General features: G+C 40.8%; 1 protein-coding gene across 1 annotated transcript in view; it reads left to right on the top strand.

Annotated features, from left to right (window-relative positions):
- The first annotated feature begins 1,038 nt into the window (after window positions 1–1,038).
- Window positions 1,039–26,470, top strand: part of enox2 (ecto-NOX disulfide-thiol exchanger 2) — a 120,549-nt gene continuing 95,117 nt past the window's right edge. Inside the window, exons 1-2 of the mRNA XM_079744546.1 lie at window positions 1,039–1,164; window positions 24,980–25,052. Coding sequence (XP_079600672.1) covers window positions 25,019–25,052 — 34 coding nt within the window. The 5' untranslated portion in view covers window positions 1,039–1,164; window positions 24,980–25,018. The remainder of the gene's footprint in view (window positions 1,165–24,979; window positions 25,053–26,470) is intronic.

The following is a 26,470-nucleotide window of genomic DNA, read 5'->3' as shown; positions in this document are numbered from 1 at the left end:
AGACAGACAGACAGACAGACAGACAGACAGACAGACAGACAGACAGACAGACAGACAGACAGACAGACAGACAGACAGACAGACAGACAGACAGACAGACAGACAGACAGACAGACAGACAGACAGACTGACTGACTGACTGACTGACTGACTGACTGACTGACTGACTGACTGACTGACTTTTTTCGTAAATGGTCCAAACACTTAGTGATGTGGGACTGAAATACTTGCTGGCACACATGATAATCCTCGTGTAATGAGAATTCACTAGATGGCCTTGGCTTTGTTTATGCACCATCAGCTCTCCAATAGCTTAGCAGCCAAAACAACATCAAATAACAAAACATAAAGTAGGACGAAGCTACAGTACAGGCCAGATGGAGGAGAGGAAATCATTGACCCCAATTAAAGTTCCGAACAAATGTGATCTTATAATTAATGATTTCTGGGAGGTTCTTCATAATTAAATGGAATTTAAGTGTTTTTTTTGTTAAATTTGGTTGTTCTGCATCATTTATACAGGGGCAGCAAAAGGCTCCTTTTCCAAACTGATAATTATTAACTTTCCTCAGTAGTATTCAGGAATCTATAGGGCTAGATATTTGGCTTATAAAGGAAATTACTCATACTTTACAACATAACTTTAATCTCACCAATATCACAATATTTGTAATTACATTTTTTGTCAAGGAAAAACGTAAACACTGTATAGCAGGCTACAATCATATTCACAGCTACGGCCGAAAACTATAACATTTGGTATATACTGCACATGGGTTAAACTCAGCCAATTGGTTCTATGTTTATATATATATATATATATATGTGTTTATACATTTATATGTTTACATATATATTTATATATACATATATATATACACAAATATGTATGTATATACGGAATCTAAATAAACATATATATATATATATAATATATCGATATATATATTGAAATTCCTATTCCTATTATATTTTCTAGGACTGTGTAAAAACCAAAACAAAGAGCACGTGGTAGCTTTCGGCTTGCCGTAGATTCTTCCGCCATAGTGTTGACAGGTTATGTTGCTAACAGCTGGCTATCCTAGTAACCCATTCACCAGAATATATTAGAGAAATACACCTTACACGTCTACGCGGACATCATTGAAAACTATCACATGAAAAGTAAGTGCAAAGATAGACAACAAAGTCCATTTTTACCCTTAGTGCGTTTTATCTAAGAACTTAAATCATGCTAACACATGATTAATGAGTTAGCCTTGGCTGATTAGGAAGTTTGCAACAACTTCCTTGTGCAAAGGTAGTTTCACGCAAAAAAAACGTTTTAAGATCGGCGTGAGTGCATAATTTAACTCGCTAATCTAACTTGTAAACAGAAGTCAAAGTGCATCATATGATGAATTGTCTGTTGTCGCTGCAGTTAGCACAACCCTACTTACAGAGTATGTGGTTAGCGATACTGTCGGCTGGCGATGTGTCCCATCAGGTCTGATCTGCACCGTGAACTTTAAATAGAGTGGACACATATTCCCTGCAAAGCTATTCTGGACAGCAATTTAATGCGTGTATTTATTTGAACCTAGTCGATAGCTAACATGTGGTGGTTAATCCCCTCCTTTGTCTTTCTCCTCCTTCTGTGTGAAGCGCAGAAAGCTGAGGAGAGACTCGTATCTCTTCCTCCCACTTTGTTAATATTCGCAAAGGTTTGGTCACATAAAATGGTTACGATAGAGCTAAGTGAGAGAGCTTCTGTATGTTTGATTTTTTAACGGCTTCGGCTGACTAATATTGCTATTTAGGTTGTTGTACCTAAGTCGCATTTAAAAATTATGTTACGTTGCTGACAGTATTTTAAAGTGGATGTTTTTTTTAAATGTAATTATAGTCTCTAATAAACGATAGCTTCTTAGTTACGTAGAACTTTTATCTTTGCTAAAAAGTGCATCCTTCATTGGTCAATTCAATATCCACTCTCTTTACTATGATGCCGCTCCAGATACAGCCAAATATTACAATAATCAAAACCCTAGGCATAGGGAATATTTTGCCTTTCTTTTCATGCTATCAATTTATATGCCGCCTGTGTCCTTTTCCATTTCCAAGTGTGTTGCTGATCAGTTTTATTCGGTTAACTATTAACTTATGAACATATAGCCAAGAGCGCCCAGTCTTACTTGGTGTCAATTCCATGCTTAAAACAAGAAGAAATAAATAGTTCAGTGTTCTAGGCCTACACTAAATTGTTGATGAAAGTCAATGAAAGTCCCTTTATTTATCTCAAGTGAAGGAGAGCGATAACCCACGACAGAGGTCTGCAAATAATAGGGCATATCATTGTGGCAGAGCTCTAAATGTCCGAAACATGAGCTTTTGATGAGGATGCCGATGAGCTTACGACGCATTGGAAATGCAGAGGATCATTACCTTCAGCAGACTCTGCAGGGACAGTCGTTTGCAGTAAGGCTATTATTTTTTCCACTGAGAGATTTGAGGGATTATTGAGTCGTTAATGCTAACCTATTGCTTGTGATATATGGGCTGCCAAAGAGGTCGTGAGAACTAAGTCCAATAATGAGCTAAAACGTGTCTCCACAGGTATTATCCTGAATTTGGACTGCCTGTTTTGCGAGCCGCAGCACCACTGATAGGCAAGGTTAATCCTCCCATTGATTAAAAACCTAACCGTTTTTATTCTGGCTGCACTAACGGTGTCAGAAACGCTAATCATAATCCAGGAATGGGACAATTAGGTAGTTTGAGTTTATGTTCATGTTCTGCAAACTAAATGAAGCGGACCTGATGTTGATACTGGGAGCAGTATTATTGGCATCAATGAGGAACTTCTCCCTCACAGCATTACAAAAATCCGAGCTAGATGTGTCCTATTATAACCTTGACTAGGTCAGTCTTGTCAGGATAGTGCAGGACTATACCTCGTCAGCGAAGCGTTGGATCCACCCATGAATCCAATGTGGAGGTGTATGTAACTGAGCTGTGTGTTTTGTATAGGGACAACCGTCTTACAACACAGAGCCAACTTTTCCCCTCTAGGATTTTTGGAATGCTGTGCTGATGATACTGTTGTGCTAATTAGAATTATTGCATTCAAATTACATCTTTATTTTTAATATATAATACGAAACACCAACATATTATTCTTAGCTATATCCATCTTTTATCAATAATTTTTGACACAGAATTCAGTTGGATAAGCTCCAATGGTTCCTAATATTTCAGTTTCGATTCATGTGAAAGTTTATATTTTAAATTAGTAATTTATTTATTCTTGAGGCTTCTTTCTCCAAACACTTACTAGTCACGGAGTTCAGTGTGGTTTGTAACTGTACTGTTAGAACGATGTCTAATTGCTCTACACAAACAAGGCTGACATCCATGTTGCTTCATAACTTATTCTACTGTGTTGTTAATGGCAACCATAAGGCCTGATTTCTCCAAACACTTACTAGTCACGGAGTTCAGTGTGGTTTGTAACTGTACTGTTAGAACGATGTCTAATTGAACTGGTCAGGTCATATCTGACCAGTTCAATTGATCAATTTATCATCTTGCTCTACACAAACAAGGCTGACATCCATGTTGCTATCACTTATTCTACTGTGTTGTTTATGTCAACCATAAGGCCTGATACTGGCACACCGGCAATATAATGTGTGTTGACGCGTTGTATACATATTTGAAAATCTCCTCATATATATTTTTCTTCAAGCTGCTCAACGTTGTTATTGTTTTAAAAAATGAACCGGATGTGCTTAGCAGGAAAAGACATCAGCCTTTTTAGGTAAACACTGCCCCCATCCCTTAACAGTGAATCTAGCTTAGGCAAAGATTAAGGCTGATGCAGCTAATCAGTGCTGTTGTCTTCCCCTGCCCAAGACAAAATATTTCCAGAAGGCCTATCCATCCCGACCACAGTTCAGACTGAGTAAAGAACACTTAATGGTAATAATTGACTAACCTTTTCGGTTTTGGACGACAAAGGCAAGAGCCAAATGGACAGGTGTGCTAATCACAGGTGCTCAACAAAAACTGAAATTAAATGTTTATATTAAGGTATTGGTTATTTAAAGGTGACATATTATACCACCATGTGTGAGTGTGATTAGCCGTTACAAGCCGTTTTGAAAATCTGCTAATCACACTCACACCTGGGAGTATAATATGTCACCTTTTTAAGTTTATTTCAGATATTGGGCCAGAAAGGGTCAGGGTAAGGGTCTCACCGCAGTGCTACTGGACCTCTCTTCAGGGCAACATCTAGCAAGGAAAGAGTGCAGTTGTTTTTTTGCTATAGCAAAACAAAGAACAAGCTCCCTAATTGCTCTGCAGCTCTGTACTACTTCCATAATAGAGTATGTGAGGTGGAAAGAGGGTGGCTAGTGTGTAGGCTTATTACTCTGCGTGAAAGGTAGCTAAGCTATAATTATTGTGTGAAAAAAGGCAGCTACCTACCAGACTTTGATTGCTTGTCTAGCTATACAAATCATGCTCTCAGTCCTCATGCTTTAGCCCCCATATTGAAGAGGGGGATGTGGGTTTGGAGCTGCAACTCCCATCACTTCTTTGTCTTTGGTTTAAAAAACTAACTGACTTAAGTGCTGGTCGGACCTAAAATATTTTTTGTATTACGTAAGTTATTCAATTCAATAATGTGAAAGCTTCTATATTACTTTAACTATAACATTTCTCTCATGTTTTTCACTGAAGTTTCAGAAGTTTACCAAGGTTCTTGGACAACTTAGTACCTGGTTCACTGCCCCCTGTCAGCTTGCTGTTCAACTTGCAAATCACACCAATTCAGAATATAACTTGAGCCTTCCCTGAAAGCTGGCCAATATCCGAAAAGAGTCAATGCCGAGAGACCAGATTTGGCCTTGTTTGACCTGTTGCAGAAAGAAAAGGCTTTCTTTGTCACAGACCCTTTATGCAGTTTTTCTCAGAAATATAGCCAAGTCGGAAAGTATTATATAAAGCCATTAAATGGTCTTTGTTTACGCTGATAAAAGCAGATGACAAAGTTAAAGGGTAGCTTTAACCTGGACTGATCTATCCAGCTGATGATGGAATTTAGGTTAAAATAAGTAATTGTTAAGTGGTTAATAGGCTCCCAATAGGCCACATTGCATGCCTCTCTCGTGCGGGGGCAGCTGAATAAGCATTCAGAATGGATTATTATCCATTATTATACTGGACTAATAGCTGTGAGCTATCAACAATGGATTGCATATGACATTTGATCCTTATTGCCAATGTTGTCTGTATGGGTTTTGTATAAACAATTTGGTTTTTTATTTGGTAGTTTACTTTTTAGTTTTTCCTTCAGAAAAATTTAGCCAAAGCTTATTTCAGTTTTCTTCAGATTTGTCTGTCATGCAATACTTATAGCTTGGCAGATAGCGTTTTAAAAAACATTTTGTGTGCTGGAAAAATAGTTTTCAACACATGGAATGAAGACGCTTGCATTTCTTATGATAGGATGCTTCATATACCCTCAAAGGAATAGGGAACACAGACAAAAAGGCCATTCAGTGAGCTGCATCATCGCGCCAATCGATAAATAGGTTATAGGCCTATCTTTCCCAGTGAGTCACCATTAAATGAGCAGACAAATGTCCTCTTTCTGCAAACGTTTACAGAAATCATATCAATATATCTGGGAATCAGTGATTTGTCTTCTTTAGATAGCCAGGATCGATACTATTTGCTTTCAGGAATAACATTTTAGGGGACTATTTTAAGGCTAGATATTTAATCTCCATCCAAATGCTGATCTTCATTCTTTTATAAATTAAAGTAATTGTATCAGTCTGCTGGGTCTAATTATATTTATTGTGATCCCTTACAATAATGCCCTGTGATTTGCTGACTGATTGTTAATAATTTCTTAATCTGCTAAAACTGATTTAACCAAAGACAACTAAGGCTAACCCCCAACTTATTTTTATTGAATAAAAAAATAACGTTTTCCTTCATCGTATAAATTTGTGTCCTTGATTCAACAGATAAGCAAAATAAATGACATTGGATAAACTGAGCTCTGTTATAGGTCAAGATTACATGATGTCGTTGCTATACCATTTTTTATTGCAGTGTAAGAAGTGGCAATGGCAAAATTACCAAGCTCGGTAAACTACTATGAAATCAATCAAAATTGTGTTCAATTGCAAGTGCTTCATGCATGGTTTGACAGCTAGTTGGCTGACGATGCTGTGCTATTTCATTAGTTCATATCTCTTATTAAATGTCATCAGTAATCCTGATTACTTTAAATTCAACCTCAATGTCAACATTTTTGCAAGTAACGATTTAATTATGGTTTAATCATTGAGTTGTAAATATTCATGGCTACTTTTCACAGTTCAGTGTTTGAGCCAACATCTGCTCCAATTGTTTAGTTGTTTTACTTGCTTACCACAAGTTAATCTGTCAAAGTATCAGCCTCTATCTGGCGGCACAGAACAGCAATGCATTATAAAAAATATATACAAAATATGGTCTGATTACCCAGGGATACATAAAGGCTCATACGAGGCTCACCTACACTTCAAGCAGCATCTTGGAAATATACTATTGACTGTTTGGGAGGGTCCTCCTTAGTCATATTGACCTTGACTTAAACAGCACCAGGTTCAAAATAATACTTGAAACCATGTACATATGACATTGTTTTTCAGGACATTGTTGTCCTTGATAGTATTACATTTATTTTAGGCTATAGACCCGCCATGATCCACCTACCCCTTGGTTGATTCTCTATTGATGAACAATTTCTGGGAAACGGCAGCAGAGTGCCCTGCAAAGTGTCCATCTCAAAATCAGTATTTCAAACCAGTATCTCATATCGGCATTCTGGTGTGTGCAGCATGGCTGCTCGGGCTTTCAACCGGAGAGCACTTTATGTCTGGACTGAATTGTACGACAATCTGGGATGAAGTCAGAAAAAGATGTGGAATCGGGGCCAAATGATTTGCATAACCCAATAAATCAAAAATATTTCTCTTTGGCTAAACTACCTCTCCTACTGAAGTTGATAAGTGAGCTAAGAGCTTCTGCAGCCTGCCCTGTTCCAGTTGAAGCTCAGCGGATACCTCTGTGCAGCACTGCCACACCCAAACATGCTGGCGGTTCTCACTTCACTCACTTCAGCGTGGGACATTTCTCATGCTTCTTATGTGGAGAGTGTTATGTTGTTTTTTTTATCCCTCATTCTGAATTCTATAATTGGTCAAACTGATTTATAAGGTGTTTTTATGGTATAGATTGAAATGGATTCTCAATATTGATTGTCAACGCGGACATGCATTATTTATTGCGCTATATGTTGGATGTGTCCTTTTTTTTCTTTTCTTTTTTTTTTAAATGGAAGATGATTCAATTCATGGCAATACACTCTGGTCTTAATTGCCTACACTATATCTAGTTCTGCAGTTGCATCAAAATGCATAGGCCCAAACATTCCATTGGGTCCCAGCACTTTAACCTACACCAAATCAGATATTTTTGGAAAGATGGACCTAGACGTGTCAGATGTGATTTATGGAAGGTTGCAGATGGGTTGCTGAGACATTGGCGTTCATTCTGCAACATGAGAACGATCGCTATTCGAGGCTCACGCACAAAGCTGCCAAGACATCTGGATTAATGTGCGAAAATAAAAAGCGATTTTAAGTTGTTCTCCTTCCTAAGAGCGCATGTTGAAGCCAGGGTCGGGTGGACTGACACAAACATCATATGTCTCTCATTTACTGCGGGCAGTGGACACATCCCGTCTGTTCTGGCGTGAGGGCCAGGAAACTCCCTCCACGGGCCTTCTTCCCAAAAGAGGAGGCCAGCTGCTCCTCAAGGAGGAAGGCAGAAGGATGGAAATCCCAAGGCAATAAGTGATTCGCGTATATAGTCCTTTCTGTAGTTACTGTGAAATGTTTAATTTCTGTGCGCAAAATAAGTCTGAAGCGGTTGAACGCTGCTTAACACAAATGGAAATGGTATTAAAACGGTTGATGGCCTTATTAACCGGGTGCTTTTGAGTGCAATAACTGCATTGTTGAAGCAATGTTTAATTATTTTTGGGTGGGCATAAGGATCACTGAGCATCAGAAAGGGCAATGCTCTTTCGGATCGCTCTCCGGTGTTATTAGTGAACCCATGGCAGCCCTGCAGGATCAGGTACATTGATTTAGAGGAGAGTGACTCGTCGGCTGGCCTCAGTGGCGGTGCATTAGTCTGCTGCATCCAAACCGAGGAGAAACACAATAGCCCACAAGTGTAACGTTTCATTGCTACATGAAAGAGGAAAGTGTATTGATTATAAAAACGCTTGCCTTTCCATATTTTCAATAAGGTGGACAAACGAGAAGCAGTGCTAATTTGAGGTGTATGGCACTGGTCCGTGCTGTCGAATTGTATTTTTTGTAAGAAGGTACTGAAGAATGTAGAATTGTTAAAGATTACACAGGTGTTCGGAGGGTATTTTCGAGACAATATTTCTGTATTCTTCGTTGGTATGTGAGGGAAGAGAAATGGGACTGCAGACTCCTGTAACTGCGGTGATGGCACACTGCTGGTGTGTCGCTGGTATTCAGTCTGTGGCCTGCTGTGAAAAATGCTGGCGTGGTATAGCTGGGCTCTAATTGACAGCTGTTGGGAGGCAAAATGAGGAGTGACACAGACAATTAAAGAGCTGGGTTCCTCCGCCCTGACCTTCTGATAATTCTACTCCTTTCCAGAGCTGGCATGTTGGGGACCGACACTCTTCCTTAACTAGTAAAGAGACGAGTTGAGGGAGCTTGGCTCGAGCTTATATTCTTTTAGAGATCACTTCGTTGTACTGTCAATGTTTTCTTTGCCACTCTAAACCACACTGACAGAGAGGCGTTTGTATTTAGATCTAAAAACAGCCAGGTATGCTTGTTTTGACCCCAGCTGGTGGACTGGATGACCTTTTGATTCAACGATTTCAAGAAGAAGAACAAAATATCCCGTTATAGCCTCGCTGTTTCAAAAAGCAGGGTTCAAAGATAATTTGGAGACAATTTGAGAATATGGAAGCGTAATTGTTAAAACCACCTTGATTCTGAAGTAATTATGTGCTCATCGGGGTTAGGGTCACTGTTCATCGCCTCTCTCAACACAAAGAGTAACGCAATGCATGGTATGCCCTGCCTCGCGTTTCCCCCTGTGGTGAGTAACTATAACAGTCAATAATGGAGATGAAGGATAAGCCTGCAAAATATTAATGTGATCCCTGACTTGCAGATATTGCAAAATAAGCGTGCATATTTATATTTATGATGATCAAATCCAGATAGCTCTTCTCCTCTCCCACGCCCATCGGGTTGACTGCATCAGGGTGTTCGAGAGGAAAAGAAAACTGTTTTAATTCTCCATTCTCCAAATCTTCACTGTCGCGTCTACAGCAATTCATGCACTTCTCCCACTCATTTTTGCAATAGGTGGCTCTGTGTCTTTGCCTGATTGTAAGTGCTCAATTTTGTCCCCTGCCTCTTATTATTTTGCAGCCAGACTTTGTTGTTTCAATGGGGATGTCTGATTGGTCTTTTTCTGCTTTTAGAGCAACAAGTTCACATTTTGATCATCTCTATCCTTGGAAGTCATCATATAGGCTTTGTATTGATTTTAGAATTGTCTATATATTTTAGTACTTGGAGAAACTGTGGTGGTAGAGAATTTATTTTTGAATGTACTTTCAATGCAACAAATTACAGAAAAACATTTTTTGTTTCAGCAGAGGATTAGGATCTGTAGACTATAAGGCATTTCAAAGACCTTATTTTTTGGATTGGATGTGTTTTTAATAAATCTGTCTGTATCAGTGTCCAGGCCTTGACACCAGCTTTGCAGATCAAATATCAATGATGCGGGTGTCCTATTTTAGTGCTTTCATTTCAGTCATCTGATGCCAACTTGGATGACAGCGTTGGCAAACGTGATCTCCGACCAAAACAACAGAAAAGGTCGTTTGTCCATATGAACAATGGAGATCCGTATGACCCCCATCGCCTGGCCCAAGAAACATCAAAACTATTTAATGCCGAAACTATCTTAAAATGTTGCATTTTCCACTGAGAACATAACGAATGTCATCCATTTGTTTTAACTGACAAAACCTTGATAACATTTCCTATTTCTTTCTATGTGTAGTTTAGGGTGATATTGACAAACTACCTATTCTGTCGTTTTAGGTTGGAGATCAGTTTTGAAACGAAACGTGATAATAGCCATTGGGAGATTAGTTGACAAAGCTTGGTTTAGCTGGCCAATTGTGGTAGTACTCCATTCTCATGTGACTTCAATTGAGGTGAACACAACTGATGCATAAATGTGCACTGCTGTACAGCATAGAATAGTTTCATCAAAGTACACAACATGTTGATATGTGGCTTGACATGCACATTTTTGTAGAAAAAGAGGATGGAAGCAATTTCCTCCAGGTACTTGAAAAAGTATTTATGTTATTGAATTGCTGTCCAGGGCTTCCCTTATTGAAATGGGGGCAAAAATTCTCACAATGAAAATTTCAGTATTTACGTCCTGCACACAGGGAATGATGGAATATGTCCGAACCATTTTTAAATCGCTTGACTCAATTTGCTTTCCTGGCTGGTTTGCAATGTTTTTATTGAAATTTTCTGCATAGCATTGTAGTGCAGCTCTTCAGAACTAAAAACCTGCCCTGAACCCCCAGTTGCTGTAGGCAGGCCCTGGGTCCCAGATAAATCACATAACCCAGGGGTGAGAAAGAAAGGGCTAGGAGTTGGAACTTTGCTTGTTTGGTGATGACACCGGAAGTCTAATTCAGGTCATTCTTCAAATGTGGCATTGGTTATTTGATCGTTTTTTTCTCTGACGCCTTTTGAAATGAAATTGTAAGCATGTATTTTGTCTTGAACCTTTACTGGTGCAAGCTTAGGGTTATTGCGAAAAATAATTTTATTGAATATCATCTTGCTATTTCCTGCGTTGCATCAATCTTACAGACACATTTCAAATTGTTCTGAAACAAGGAAAAAAACTGAGCATAAACACAAAAAAAGCTGCCTACTCGAGTTAAGCCTTCAGTGTGTCTTGGATAGCCACCTAGTTTGATTTGGAATAGTAAGTCCTATGAAAAACATTTCATAGCAGACAATACTGCTAAAGCGTCTGCACTACATGGTATGAATGGTTGGTGCTGGCTGATGATGGATAGCAGTTTTTAGTCCAATAACTGTTAACAGTGGAGGATATTTCAGTTGGACTTTGAGAGCCATCCTTAGAAAAACATGGGTGTTTCACTGTTTTCAGAATTATGCTTCTAAAGTTGTCAGACTTATTTAACAGGAACAAGCAAGTCAATGCCTAAAGTTTAGAAATCTATTTTGGGCTGTTTTAAAAAAGAACCTCCTCAGCATCAGGGCTTCCTCAGCTTGTACCTTCTAGACTTTTATTTTTCCTCCACCATGTTCTTGAAGGAATTAGTATACAGTTCACCCAAAGCAGAATAAATCAGTGCAAACACTCAGCGGGAGGTCCTGTATTGTGCAATGCCCCTTTCATGGAGAATTACCTCAGAAGCTCAGGGACAGTCCCTGAAGGAAAGCACGGCGTGGGCGTGTGTTGCACGGCCCGCCACCGCGTTCACGTTCAATGCCGTTTGGCCAGACTTTTATTCACCATGACCCCAGAATCTTGGCATCCGTCGGCTTGGCTGACCTCCCGGTAGCAGCTAATGGTGGCAAAGACATCGGTCAAAGGCATGCTGTCCTCAGACACAACGGACAGGCTCCCTGCTAAGCCACCAGGCCGAGTGAAAGCATGAACTGTCAAACGTCCCGCACTTAAAACTTTCATTGTATTCGTTATATCTCCCCGCCCTTTTTTCCCTGTCTCTGGCTCATGGATTATCGCAAACCCATCTGAGACTGATCATTTTAATACCGTTTCCAGGGCTTCCAGCCAACCTGCAGTAAAGGGCAATTATCTGAACTCGCTTGGATTCTCAATGCAGTTGTGCAGTGATTTGTGTGGCCTTATGTAACAAAACGGGTCTGAGAGTCCCAGATATGTCATTACCTTTCAGAGAGTGCACTAAGGGGTTTGTACGTAAACTTTGGTCACACTGCTTGTAGATTTGTCTAACAAACGGCAACAGCATCACAGGTGAAATCCGTTTTTCTGGAGCCTCCAGTCTGTGTGTCCCGAGAAGAACCCATTTGTCACTGTCTTAATGGCTCCGAGTATCTTCTTCCTGCCGCCGTGGTTACTAAATATAAGTGGTTATGGGCCTGCTGAAGTCACCCGCAGTGTACACACACACACACACACACACACACACACACACACACACACACACACACACACACACACACACCACTATTTAGTAGGCCGGTACCCATGTAGACGCTGTTTAGGATTTGAACATTTAGTTTCAATTTCCCCTCGATCAAACTCAGCTGTTTGATTCTACCCATGGACTGATGTTCCATGAGTTTCCCCATGCCAGTGTTCAATTCTTTGGCTTTCTGACGATACTGCCTTTTCGGTTTGATTATTGTTCGAGAGGCAATGTTTTATTAAAGAGTATGGGAAAGCAGACACCCTTCTGGGAGACACGTCTTGAGAGCGCTCCCATTTAAAGATATCCCTAGCAATAGATGATTTATAATATAATGCCTCCATCCGGGCCGTTTCTCCGTGTCTGTGTTTAAATTGGTGCTCCTGGGTGAGATTCAGCTCCCGTCTTCCATCCGTGGTTTCTTTTGGATCGTACAATCCTACTACACGTTATTAATTTCAGTGTAACCATAGATAAATTTGATATTTTTTTCTCTCCGGAGAATCTGACATTTCCCTTTTTATAATGAAAGCGTTCCTAATTCAAACTATTGCAGTGGACTGGAAAATGAGGGCCTTTCTTCATTTACCTTTTGATTGAATCTGTATGCAACTTTACCCCAGCGAAGTGGGCCTATTAAAGACCATAGAGGCCTAATACCTTCTCTGCTTTCAAGATCCGGTGTGGCCGCCATTACTTATATTCTGGTTTCCATTTCTTGTCAACCTGTCAAATTGTTATGTCTCTGTATGTATGTATGTATGTATGTATGTATGTATGTATGTATGTATGTATGTATGTATGTAAATGTGTGTTGTATTTATTTATGATATCAAATAGCAGGATATGGGATTCAGGGCAGGATATTTCTCCATTTATTTATTTTAATTATTTACACTTTTACAAAAAAGTAAAATGGAACATTATAGATAAAATAGATTAATTTTTTTTCTTGTGTGTGTGTGTACCTCATCCACTACAACCATATAGTCACATTAGTCTGGTTTATTGCGTGTTTGCACGTACGTTGTGAAAGAGAGCACTGTAAGGGAATTCTGTAGTTTTCCTTAACCCCCACCAGTGTAGCTTCCTGAAGGCATTACTCACCAGAGCAAGCCGTCATCCAGAAAAGGAAAACCTGAGCATAGTGATTAGTAGCTTGCTGCATGACTCTCTCCTTAGCAATTGCTGAGCGCCTTTCCCTCAGTGGGGCCCACACCATTCAGGACCCCACAGATACAGACACCTGTTTCGAGGGCTCAATTCTAAGCCCTCCATCACACCACTGCATGACTGGCATTACTGCCAAAATACCCTCACAGCAACACCGCTTTACCGTTTTTTTTTTTATAAGACTGGTACAACTTAATCGTTTTGACTCTGTGAGCACACAATGCTCGACATTTCATTGACGAGTCACTATCTTTAAAATAGTCAGTCTGATGACTCTTGCTTATCGTACGTTGCCATTTCTCTACAGTCTGCTTGCATATCTCCCATAGTCTTTTTAATTTGTTATTTTACATGTATTTCATCGGTTTTGACGAACTGACGCATTTGGTTCCATTTTCATCAAGCTAAAGGTAGGGTAAACAAGCAGAGCAAACCAGACAGTGTGGCTGTCTGGCTGTTATTAAATATGTCCCTGGGATAATTTATTGAGCGGGTCCAGCGTGTCTGGAACAATATGTAACCCCCCCCCAGCAAAACTAGTTTACATTCCATTCCTTTGTGTTCCTAAGGGTCCACTGTTGACTAAATAGGATGCGTATCCATTTTAGGTTTACCACAATGTGTAAAGGAGCCTGATTTTCCTCCTCCCAATTGTCATTGTTAGACCTGTATTGTGTGGCCTGGATTTGATGAGAATCCGCTCTTGATGCGTCGTGTGTTTGATGCCTCGTCCCAGCTTGACAGTCTGACAAGTCAAGCTCTAATCAAAGGCTTTGTTGCCATCTGTGGTGCATCTATATATGTCACTCCTGCAAATAGTTGAAAAATAATAGGCCTACGTCCAGCTCATCTTGAAATGGTTCCTTAAACTAGCTTTTGCAAAGAGTTATGCAGAGTCAAACTAAGAAAGTTGAACAATCACAAACAGTTGGTGTACAATATCAGATTGTATTCGGTGAATATGGATGCATACAAACAAATATTTTTACCTACAATGACCCAGATGTTTATTTACCAGGCACCTGTCAGGCAGTTATCGTAAGGGGAACAATGCAATACGTGATTGGTTCACAAATGTCAGGGAAATCCATAAGCTAAGCCTATAAAGAGGCTCCAAAAGCTTTCCAATTACAGCTTCCCAAAAGTGTGACCCGAAAGGTAGCCTTTGAAACTCCATATCCCCCTCTTGGGCCCCTGAGCACGGGGTTCTGTCCAGGTTGGCTGGGCCCAGGCAGTCACCTTTCATTTATTGTCTGGTGTACTCATAGACTGACAATGTGGAAAGGCCAGGTGGTGTAATCTGTTGCTGTGGTTTCTTTTTTTTTTTTTTATTGGCTGGCGAACTGGTGGTAGCACGGAGGTGGAGGGGGCACATGCCTTGCATGTGTGACAGCTACAGATGGCTATTTTCGCCCTGGCACGCTTGTACCTAGGTCTGCTGATGAACGGCTGCCTTGCAAGGCCAATTTATTTGCTTTCATGCGCAGCAGTGCCCCAACCTTTAATCAATAGATCCTATCGTATACTTCAGAGTAAATTACATGGCCTTCGGAGTGAATAATGATAATAAATATGACTAATTGATTTTATAATGATAAGTAATAATATACAATATGAGAAGGAACAATTCCCCCCTTTTTCGATTTTGTGTTTTCTGCCTTATGAAGATTGTTCTTAAGCAAAGTCAAAATGTCCTCGGTTCCATTACACCATTAACCAATCTCATGTATTCCAGAGATAATATTAGCTGAACAATGTGTAGCAAGAAAGCACGCTTTTTCCTGAATAACATGAAGGTGCCATAGTGTGCTTTCAGTGACTACCATCAGTATACTGGGGCTTTTCGCAGCATTCATTTCACTCCATTTAAAATTCCTTGTACTCTATACCCCGTTCTCTCTAGTATGTCCTCTTCAAACTGCCTCTGGGAATACAATTATAAAACATATTTTTAATTTAAGGCACCACTGGAGATTTCTTCTTTCTTCTTTTTACACCATTTGTTAATTCGATTTTTGATCATGCTCTCCTTTACTGGATATTATCCTTCCCTAATAGTTCAGAATTGTAAATGGTCCCTTTTATCTTTTAATCTACTTTTGCTTTAAAACAGCTGATAACTTTGGCTTTCCTTTTTAGTATTGACTTTTTCATATTGATGGGATAATGCTCTAATTCTTGATTTCAGTTCTCAGCAAGTATCCTGGGTGTTAATCACGCCTGTCGAGGCACAAAAGCCCTTAATATGTTCCTACTCTCTCTCCATCACCTCCCATCGCCACCGACCTAACCCATCACTTCCACATATCCTGGACCGTATCCAGTATCCTTTGCAGACTTGTCCCCGACGGCCATTTTGTGGTCTAACGTCTGAGGCAGAGTCACTTTATCCTTTTAACGCTTGCAGCAAGACTGGCCAGGAAGGGGAACAGGGGAGGTGTTTATCTGGGGAGGCAGGCCTTCGGTCCATCATTATGCCAATAGAGACAGCAGCACAGAGCTCCATGAAGCAACACAGTCCGATAAGGCCAGCAGGTAGCAGGGCTGCAGCCAGACCCAGCTGGCTACAATGGATTGGGGTGCGGGGGGGGGGGGACACATCACAGTACGGGACAGTGATGTGTCTGTGATGCTGAGATAGTGGTTTGCATCCCAATCGGTTCAGTATATATATTTGATAAACTGTTGATTTGCAGGAAAATAAAAAGTACAGATTTTGTTATTTCTAAAAACCTTTTTGCTAAATAGTTGGGATGATTTGATATGATGAGAATTTCTATGTATATTTATATATATTCAAATACTACAGCTTGCACCGTTATTCCAGGCATACAGCGATAGAGAGGTTGGTTGATTTAGTGGATTCTGTCATGGATTTAGAGCAGAGATTTAACCCGAAGACCGTCAACTTCTTATCTCTAAAATGGATATAGTATGTTCTGAGACTACATAATTTGTTCTGAATTTTCAATACATCCTCGAAGACCTTCCATGAAATAGCCACAGCCACGGTCTTGGACCATGCATTCTGTCCCTTGTTTGACCAACCATGACAGGCAAACCTAAAAGACATAGTACCACATGATGTCTGGTTCATCCAGCCTGCTGCCATGAATATAGAGAGAAGACTTATCTCGTCAGACTCTAATATTACCAGGAATAATCCAGTACTAAAATAGGCAGGTGGGGGCAGAAGCAGTGGCCTTTCACTCCTTTCACTTGTGTTTGGTGAAGTTCAAAAACCCAAGTTGGAGCGGTGGGCCAGCAAATAGTTGATTACATTTGCATTTTCTGTTGGACTTCATTATTATCAGTTTCTTACAGGCATTTATTTTATTATTTATAGATAATACGAAAATCGTAGGCAAGAGGCGATTTGCTGTAATTTAATCTGGTAGCGCTCATTTAGCACGGGTCACTTCCTGTAACCTTCCTCTATGCGGAAAAAGCAAAAAGCAAACATCTTTTTCAGATGATTCAATTTCTCCTTTATTTTTGATTGTGTGTCTGCATAATTGTTTGCGCTTGTCTGGCAAGAAATTAACTTGGTCACGGTGGCCCCAGACAATAGCAGGCATGAATTGCCAAGCCAATTTCAGCACTTTGGGAACAGTTAAGACGCAGCGCTCCAGTAGACCTCTTAATAGTGTCGGCTGATTCCGAGTTTGGATATCCATCAGTAAATTCAGCCTGGAAGGGATGAGTGCAGTCTGCAAAGCGCTGTGGCCAGTAAGGAAGTGGACAAGTTGTTTTCATGACCTATAATCTGGGAGGGCCACTTAACTGTTAATTAGACACATTTGCATATTTGCATGCATACATATGCCCACGTAGGAACCGTCGTCTGCCAAATAAGATTAACGACTTCACTGATACTTAATTACAGTCTGCAAAAAAATTTGATTCAAAGCAATTCATTTGTTTGAATTCAAAATGCACTTCTAAGCTGTTGCATACATTTTAGTCCAATAAATTAGAGCATTATAAAGGCTAAGAACTGTTCTTGTGATTATCTTTGTCTTGATAAGCCACACATTACTATACTACAAACACCTCCATGATGACTTCACCTGCCCATTGAAACGGCGCCTTGCCCTGTATCCTTTTTATATCAGGAACTCAGCTTGGATAATTTGAAACCAAACAACGTATTATTATACTTTTTAAATTTTTTTATTTTTTGCCTTTGGACCGATGTCCAAAGGCAACAGGCTCTTAATTGTCCCCTGCCTCATCGTCGGTCCTGCCTGACTGGTCGAAATGTCAGGCGCGTTGCCGCCGCCACCGATGGTAATATCTTCAGGTTGTGCAATCAGCTTTGATGACGGGGCTGGACAATATGAGGGAATTGGTATTCATTGTATCCGTTTCAAACAATGAATTATTGATGCTTGCTTGGAGCTAGCGTTGAGTTTGGTAAGGGGGGAGGAATGATTGCAGTGAGCTAAGTGGTGGAGAAATGGAACAAGGTTAAAGGAGAAATAGTGTTTTGCATATTCTTCTACGCATGGTAGCATCTTTCGTCAAACTGGTAAACAATTCAACAATTGTTAGAGGTTATGGGTCATCTTCGTTAGTATTCCAGCTTTATATCTTTGCTTCATAAGCGGGTTGATTTCACTGTTTGTACACTGCTGTTCAGTGCTCAGACAACATTATGTCGATGTGAAATTATGTTAATATGGGGTGAAATGCTGAGAGTCCAGCAGGACACTTTCAGTTTGGCTTGACTACGAAAATGGAAATCTCAGAAGTCTGAATGAATTTGAATACATCACTATGTGCTCAACTTCCTCTCGTCTTCAAAAATGTTCAGTTAGTTTAAATTCGGTCTGTCCAGGAGTCCCACATATTCATCTTGGTTATGGTATTTTTTTCTCCCATGTCTCTGCCGTAATAGCCACAGCACTCCTCTTCCTTTTAGGGGGAAGGCTTCAGAAGAGAAGAAGGTAATTAGCCTTTTAAGATTAACGACCACAATGAGGAGCAGAAGAGGCTTGTCAGCTTTTGCATCAAAGCTTGCCCATTAGAGCCGGGGGGGGGGTTGCAGAGAACACACACAACAGATACACAACCAAGCTTGCGGTTGCGTTTTTATCCTCCATTTCATAAAGCCAACTGAAATCGTGATGTTATGCATGTTGGTAGGTAGTGATTAGGATGTCATAACTGACAGCAGTCTAATTAACTTTGATAGCACGTCTGTGAATTTATTTCAGGATCACATGAGAAAAAGATGAGGGGGAGGTGTAGCTCATTGGTCCTGTTCTATTATTTCCCGACCGTACATGTCCTACATGCCTTGGTTCCTACCTCGGCATCTCCTGTCAGAAGCACTCAAAAGCAGCCAGAACCCTCCCTTGGTTCCTACGCAAGGCTGCATCTTTGCACTTTCCAAAGCTGCCAAACCTCTTCTCTTTTCAACCCGTGCCCTAGACACTGTCACCGAATAGGGCTCACACTCACTCACTCTCTCTCTCTCTCTCTCTCTCTCTCTCTCTCTCTCTCTCTCTCTCTCTCTCTCTCTCTCTCTCTCTCTCTCTCTCTCTCTCTCTCTCTCTAACTGGAAAACGTCACTGGAGGTTTGAGATTTGAGTCCCTCCCTAGTCGATGCAAGTGAAGGCCAGAAGATGCTGGGATTTTCTTGTGTCAGTGTTTTCTTGCTACTATTTGAGATGCCTTTGCCTATCAGTGTAGGGACACCAGGTGACAGTTGGATTACTGTTATTCTTTAGTTTTTTGCCAAAACACATTTTCTTTGGTTTGTTTGCCAATTTCTCCTGTGCTACAGGTCTTAATAGGCCGACTTTGCTTTCTTCTCGCTTGCCTTTTGCCATTAATAAAATGAACCTGCAGCAGAAACCCAGAATTTTAGAGGTAGAGGTAGAGAGAGAGAGCGGGGGGGGGGGGGGGGGGGAGAATAATTCACCTTGCCTCTTCATTGGCCATGGACATGAAGAGTACACCAGGTTATGGCTGTTGAACAAGATGGACTGGCCCACACCCAACTCGTAAATAACAAGGGGGGGGAAGAGAGAGAGCGAGAGAGAGGTCCTTCCAAGCTAGCCTTCAGTGGTGATGCTCTGTCAAGGAGGTGAGGCTCTTCCTCCGTCTTAACACTACAGAGGCAGTAACTTTGTGGCTCAGAAACCCTTGGTAGAGTTTAAAAAAAAAGACAATGAAAAGAGACCGGGTCTGCATCATTAAGTCGTTTATCCCCTCTTATTATGGCACATAATATGGCCCCTTCAGCCCAGCCGCTGTCAGACTCAAGGTCAGGCCGCTGCAGAGATCTGGGAGGGCAGTTCAGCTAAAATGTAGAATGTCAAGTTCATGCTGTTAAAATGCTTATGGTAAATAGTTTTAAAGTGCTTAAAGACTTTTGGGAATACACTTTGATGAGTGAGGCTACATCCTGTTGACGATGACTTGTTAATTGTTCGATTTGTCTGAATCTTGCTTTATCAAAACCTGGACCTATAGAGCCCCACTTCCAATGTGCCCTAGTATATCGCCATTGTGTGGAAATCCTTGTGTTTTCATGTCCAGGTGATACATGAAATTATGTTTTTATATCACCCCAGAAATCTTTTTTTTCTGTGAAGTCGAACCTTGTGCCAATGCTGAGGGCCTGGCACCTGTTCTACATACTCGCATGTCTAACCTGTCTGCCAACTTTGGCCTTCGTTTTTGATTCAGTTTTGTCCCTCTTACTTTTTGTTGCGCTATATCCATTCCAAACAAACTCAAAAGCAGGCAATAATAAGCTACCTGTGTGATATAGGCCAAAAGTGATGCCTCTGGTCAAGAGATTGTGGCGACCCCAACAAACTCATTTTATGATATAATTTCCCCAAGAGCTTGTTGCATCACAATATTTGTATGTTATTGTATATTTGCTGCAATAACAGATTAATATTTATGAGCTTCCACCTCACCTTTTTTATATGAACTTATTCCACCTGGGTGATATCCAATCCACCGATGCTAACAATTTGCCTATCCATAGGATACTGTTGTTAGATCCATTGTTAATTGACATTTAGTACAATACAATCAAAAAAATGTTCTTCATCAATTTTCAAACATGTCCATTCCAAGCGGTACACTTGTAGACATTTATTCAACTACAGTGCCAGTGGTTACATCACCATCTCTGTTTGTAGGGATAGGTTGTCCTTGTACTTAAAGAAAGGATTGCACTGGCAGCTCACTGTCGCCATAAACCATGTTGAATACCTTTTTAGACCCCTTAATACGAACGGATGAATCAAGATCAAAGAGTATTAAATACAACCATACATTGACTCACACATGGAAATATGGATTCTATGCAGCGTTGGAATACACGTTTTTGCTTCTATCTGTGGAGACATCTGGAGAAAAGAGAATGGACTAAGTTCTTGCAATAACTTTACTCATAGCCAATAGTTTTTCTTATACATCTAGTTATCAGTATGGCAATTAATGCAGACTTGTAAGGCCGCCCACATATCCCCAGAATTCCCAGCCACAACAAAGGCTTGGTCAAATTAGACCTCAGACAAAATAATAAAATAAGGCAACATGGCCAGTAAACAACATCATTTATTTCCTTTTTGGGGATGTAAAATCGACCTGCTTTTTTTTTTTTATTATACTAAAACATATCCAACGAGAAAGATATTCATATTACAATGCTGTATTCATAAGCCAGCATTGTGTTTCTCTGTGGCAGCTGTTACCATGGCGTTGCCATGGGCATCCTATCCTCACCACCAATGAAGACATACAAACAATCTCAAGCATGTCCCTTTCCGTTAACAAGCACTGATCCTGCAATCAGAGGACATTAAAAGGCCCCACTAGAAATTCACTCAACATGCATGCTGGTTAACATCTGTTTTATTGATGCGCAGCATTGGAGTTCAGTGATGTTGACATTACATAGCTATTGGTGGAGTGTTTTCCTCATTCACTTTTACGGTTTGACATTGTTGCCTTAAGTACAATTTTTACAATGGGGTGTAGGGTTAGAGGATGTCAAGCTGTGGGCCATGCTGCTCATTACCAGGGCGAGTGGTGTTGGGTCCAACACGCCAGTCGCAGCCCTGTCCTTTTTTTTATCCATTGCCTCTCATAAAAACAGTTGCCTTTCAACAGAATCCAGTCTGTTTTCAATTTAATAATAAAAATAAATAAAAACTAAGCTTAATAATTTAGAGAAGAGACAATTGGCTGAGAAGTGCATTTTGAAATAAAATGATCTTAAACTGAAACTTCTCATTTGTTTGGATTAAAAGTAATAATTTGAGTTGAGTGCAGCATTTTTTAATAGTAAATATGTATTGGTAGGTCTTCATTGACCTAACGAAAGCAGTTCTACATGTGTACATACTTTATTCTCAAAGCCACATAGCTATACAACATTGAGTTTTACTTATGTCATCTTTCTCAAACACGTACATCTTCCTACGCATTTCCTCGAAATTCCCAGGACCCCAAAGCATTTTTTTTTTTCCTCTGTCGCCTCTGCAGGAGATGAGGTACTGCATCATAGAGATAAGCATTCTGGCAAAGTCACAGCTACAAGAAGAGGAAAAGGGACGCGAGAGATGCTTGTGAAGTATGGATCAGTTCCAGTAAAGTCACTGTGATGAATTCAATGCAAGCGAACAAATGCGGTCTCCGCCGGTCTATGCCTCGTCTAGGCAGCCTCTCTCCAGCTGCTGGGCCAAAAGATGAATGAGGGTCCACATCCGGCTGTTCGGTATCCCTCTTCTCTATCACATTGCAGGCCAGTTAACTCTGATAATCTCCCTCAACGCGCGGGCCAATCTCGGATCGCAGTCGGGCTCCGGGCGTGTGCGGTGTCATTTGGAATGAATCAAGATGAGCAATCACCCGAAGTGTTTTAGATCATGCATGTGGTCCATCTTTGGGGACTTGGCTCCAATGCAGGAGGAGGGGCACTGAGTACATGTTTATCTTGTAAATCATTTGTTTTTAATCATATTCAACCCGTAAATCTGGAACATCAACACTAAATGATGATTTGCACATTAATTTAGTTAATGGTGCACAGCGAAAATTTCCATGTGTATATTTTGCGTACATTATATGTTGAGGAGAATCTGTTCAACTGTGCACCATTTATATACCTACAAACTCTCAATGCATAGCATCCCTTTAACTACCGCCATTGCTGTTTGAATGTTTGAAGGCTGAATGTTAGGCAATAATTGTAAAGGGCTTTGGGTGGCCATACAAATGCATAAATCTCTAAATTTACTACCTTTTGCGGGAGCTAATCTTACCTGATGTCCATAGTTTCAATCAGGGCAACTTCTGCACAGCACGTCTTCCTTGAAGAGGCTATTGAATGCATGTATTTGAATCATAATGTCATGCTTATTTGTATTCTGGGATTGTAATTCGTTACTACCAAGTGTGTGCAAAATGGGATTTCTGTGTTCCTTTCTCACTATGAATATTTTAGCTGTGCTAGTGTGTTGAGCCCCCACTGTTGCATGGTCCTCCTAGTTCAGATTTTGAATCCCAAGTAAAGTAACATGCATATTCTTCAATGCAACCATTTTTGGCAGTAGCACCATTTGGCCAACCTGACCTTATTTTCTGGCACATTCACTGCTGAATCGGAGGCGTTTAATCCCAGCTCAATGTTTTAAGACCTTTCTGCAGATCGACATTGAGCCTGCCTCCATGGTTATGCTGTGCTAATTTGGTGCACAGTTACAAGGTCAAGACATAATTCATCTGTGAGCGCCACACTTATGAGAGGCATTAGGGAAGAAAAATAGCCCTCATCTGGTGTACTCTACCCGATTTTGAAACCCAGGAATGTATTTGATTTATAAGTCACACTTTGTTGAAGATTAACTCTGTGGCCTCTTTAATTATTCGGTTCATCCCTTTGGATCTTTGCGAAGATGTCCCTACCGTTATGTGGGCAAAGCCGAACCCTGGGCTGTTGTGCTAAGGCGAAAGGTGCTATTCATGGATAGGATGTTTATTTAATCTTGTTGTTTTCTTTTAGGACAAGTGTCCACTTCGTTTGGCGCACAGTCTATACCAGTTCCCCCGGAACCATCCAAATGGAGGTTTTTTTTGTTCCATTCTCCAGACTGAGGATGAAACAGGCGGCAGAATCCACTTGTTAACTTTTAAGGGCTAGGGGTTTATCTAAGGCTATCCCTATCTCCATTAGAATGGCTTTTTGGTGACTACCTTGGTCAGTGATTTTGGCCAGTTTTAACCTTCATACTGATGGGGAAAAGTCAATACAGAGGAAAGTTGTTTAGAGATGGGAGTGAGGACAACACTACAGTTGTTTCCGGCCTGCAGGTCATTATTCACTTTGACGGGTATGGAAGAAATGAACATTTCTTTTGTGTGACTGTGCTGGAGCTGAACTATAAGTTTGGCTCTAGGGGAGTTATTGGCTTAGGAGGATCATTGGAGGTTTATTATTACTATTTTTAGGAGTGTGGAAATGTATACATACAAATGACATCTCACTCAGAAGTAGGTAGAATAATTTTCCTTTACATGTACGGTAAAATTGGTACCATGATTTAAGATTGGTTCAGGAGATAGAGTGGGTTGACTGGTAACCGGAAGGTTGCTAGTTCGATCCCCGGCTCTTCCCAGGTGAGTGTCGAGCTCTCCCTGAGCAAGACTCCTAACCCTAGCAGCTCCATGGTTGACACCGATTTCGGTGTGTGAATGTGTGTGTGAATAGGTGAATGTAAGGCAATATTGTAAAGCCCTTTGAGTGGCCACTATATTATAACAGTGCTATATAAATTCAGTCCATTTACCATTTAAACTAATCACTTAATTAACCAGATGTACCTGCTTATCAAAATCCAAAGGGTTAGGTCTGGAATTTGAGGGATGTTATGGAGTCACTGCAGTCCTGACAGTGTTTTTGCATGGTGTGACATAAGCATATTATTATCATAATAGCTGGGGCAAGCCAATTAGTTTGGTCATCAGGAACGCCTCAGGCCCCTCTTGCCCAGATATAATGCATTACACATTTCTCTGCAAGTCTCTTAGGCAGCTCCCTGTATTTGCTGTTAGCGTTTGCTCCAGTTTGAGTGTTAATAATGCAAGTGAATGGGACCCTCCCGTGCCTCAGAACTCTCCTTGGCTTCGGATTAGCTGCTGCTCCACAAAGCAGGGAAGTTGTGTGCCGTTCAAGAGACGTGGATGGGTTGCATTCGCTCCCACCGGCCCCCCCCCCCTCACTCTCCATTGAAAGCTGAGACCCTTTTCACTGTGGCACCTATTTCCCTTCCCAGCAGGTGTCCTTGAACATACTACAGAATAGATCATTTAGGGTTGGCAGTGTTTGCGGTCTGCGTGCGGGTGTTGGTTTTCTTTCAGAAGCTTCACAACAAAGTCTCATCTCTCACCATTATTTCCCATGCTGTTGTTTCTCCAAAACAGAATCGCAGCGAGACCGGAGACTGACCACACATCTCAGCGATGTACAAAGAATTCAGATCATGCCGAACGTCAGGTAAGAAGCGCGTGTGTCGATATTTGATTGTGTGGGCCTCATTTCACACAGTGGTTCTTCCATGTTTGCGACTGTGGAGGGTTGTGTTTGAGGCGCTTCTATTTGTGGACAAAACATTTACTTCATCTAGGCTGCCGCTGTCCTTTGTCCTCTTTTCAAAATCATAAATGATATACTTTCGATTATATCGTTTTCTTACGTTTCTTTCAGATTTGTATTCAGGCAAACTTCAACAACGGCTGCAAAGTTGCATTTGTTTGTGTATTTATATATTTCTGTATTTCTGTAACAGTCCCTGGTTTGAGCTGGCTTATCCAGCTCAGGTGTGATTCCAACAGCACTCAGACCGGAGCAGAGATACAGCGTGTGTGTCCCAAAAGCATCCCAGTCATAGGAAGTAACCTTTTGATTTAGAGGAACCCTTTCTCTTTGCGTTTCCTACAATATGTATTTCGGTATGATTGGCCGCAGTTCTCAAAGAAATGTCTTTAGAGGGTCTATTATCTTAAAGGAGCGTTGTGTAGAATTTAGTGGCATCTAGCGGAACGGACATGGCGGAAATGTTGACTCGACAAATGGCTCTAGAGGACGTATAATATATTTTAATCATAATCTCTATCCTACTTATAAACTTTAGTTTTACAGACTAAATAGCTCAAACAAATTAAACATCTATCAAGGTGTATCATCACTACTCGATGTGGTTGCACCTCCTGGCCCCTTACAGGCCACCGTAGCTTCTCCAGTGTCGTTAGAAATTGAAGGGTCGTGGGGGGAATTCAGTTGGCTGAAACCTCCCTTAAGCAGAGGAAAAAGACAAGGGAAGAAAAAGAGTCTGCCTTTCCATGTCCTTTATGTGGCCTACATTGCACTCATAATCTTCATCAAGATCTTTGCTCAGAGTATAGGTTATTAACCTAGGTTTATGACAGTATTGTTTGCGTTCAAAAACAACAACAAATGATAACGTTATGAATAGTTTATAATTCATGTTTAGTATCCTCACAGGATTTTATAGCTGGTGGCCGGAGATGCCTGGAACCACCAGAGAAGCACCAGGACAGGGGGGAGTAGGCCCCCTATATGAAAGAAGGAGATAAGGGATATCCATCTGAATAGAATTTGAACAGTGGAGGGGTCTGACAGAGTGCAAATGAGAGAGGGTAGACAGGAGGGGTGAAGGAGGCTCATTTCTAGCTGGACTTGGGGCGATGAGTGTGTCCTTTTCTATTACACTCACGCAGCGCTGTGTGCAGCTTGGTCAGGTGATAATGAATCCTCCATCTGATAGCTCAACCCGCTTCCTTCGCAGCGGTTTTCTTCCTCTCTGTTTCCTCATTCTATTCTGCTCTTTCCACTCTCCTCGCCCAATATTCTGCACATGGACCCTGGCTATTCTATTACCCAGAAGTCTTTGC

The sequence above is a fragment of the Pollachius pollachius genome (genome assembly GCF_949987615.1).
Source record: "Pollachius pollachius genome assembly, chromosome: 10".
NCBI classification, from domain to species: domain Eukaryota; kingdom Metazoa; phylum Chordata; class Actinopteri; order Gadiformes; family Gadidae; genus Pollachius; species Pollachius pollachius.
This window is presented reverse-complemented; position numbering and strand designations above follow the sequence as displayed.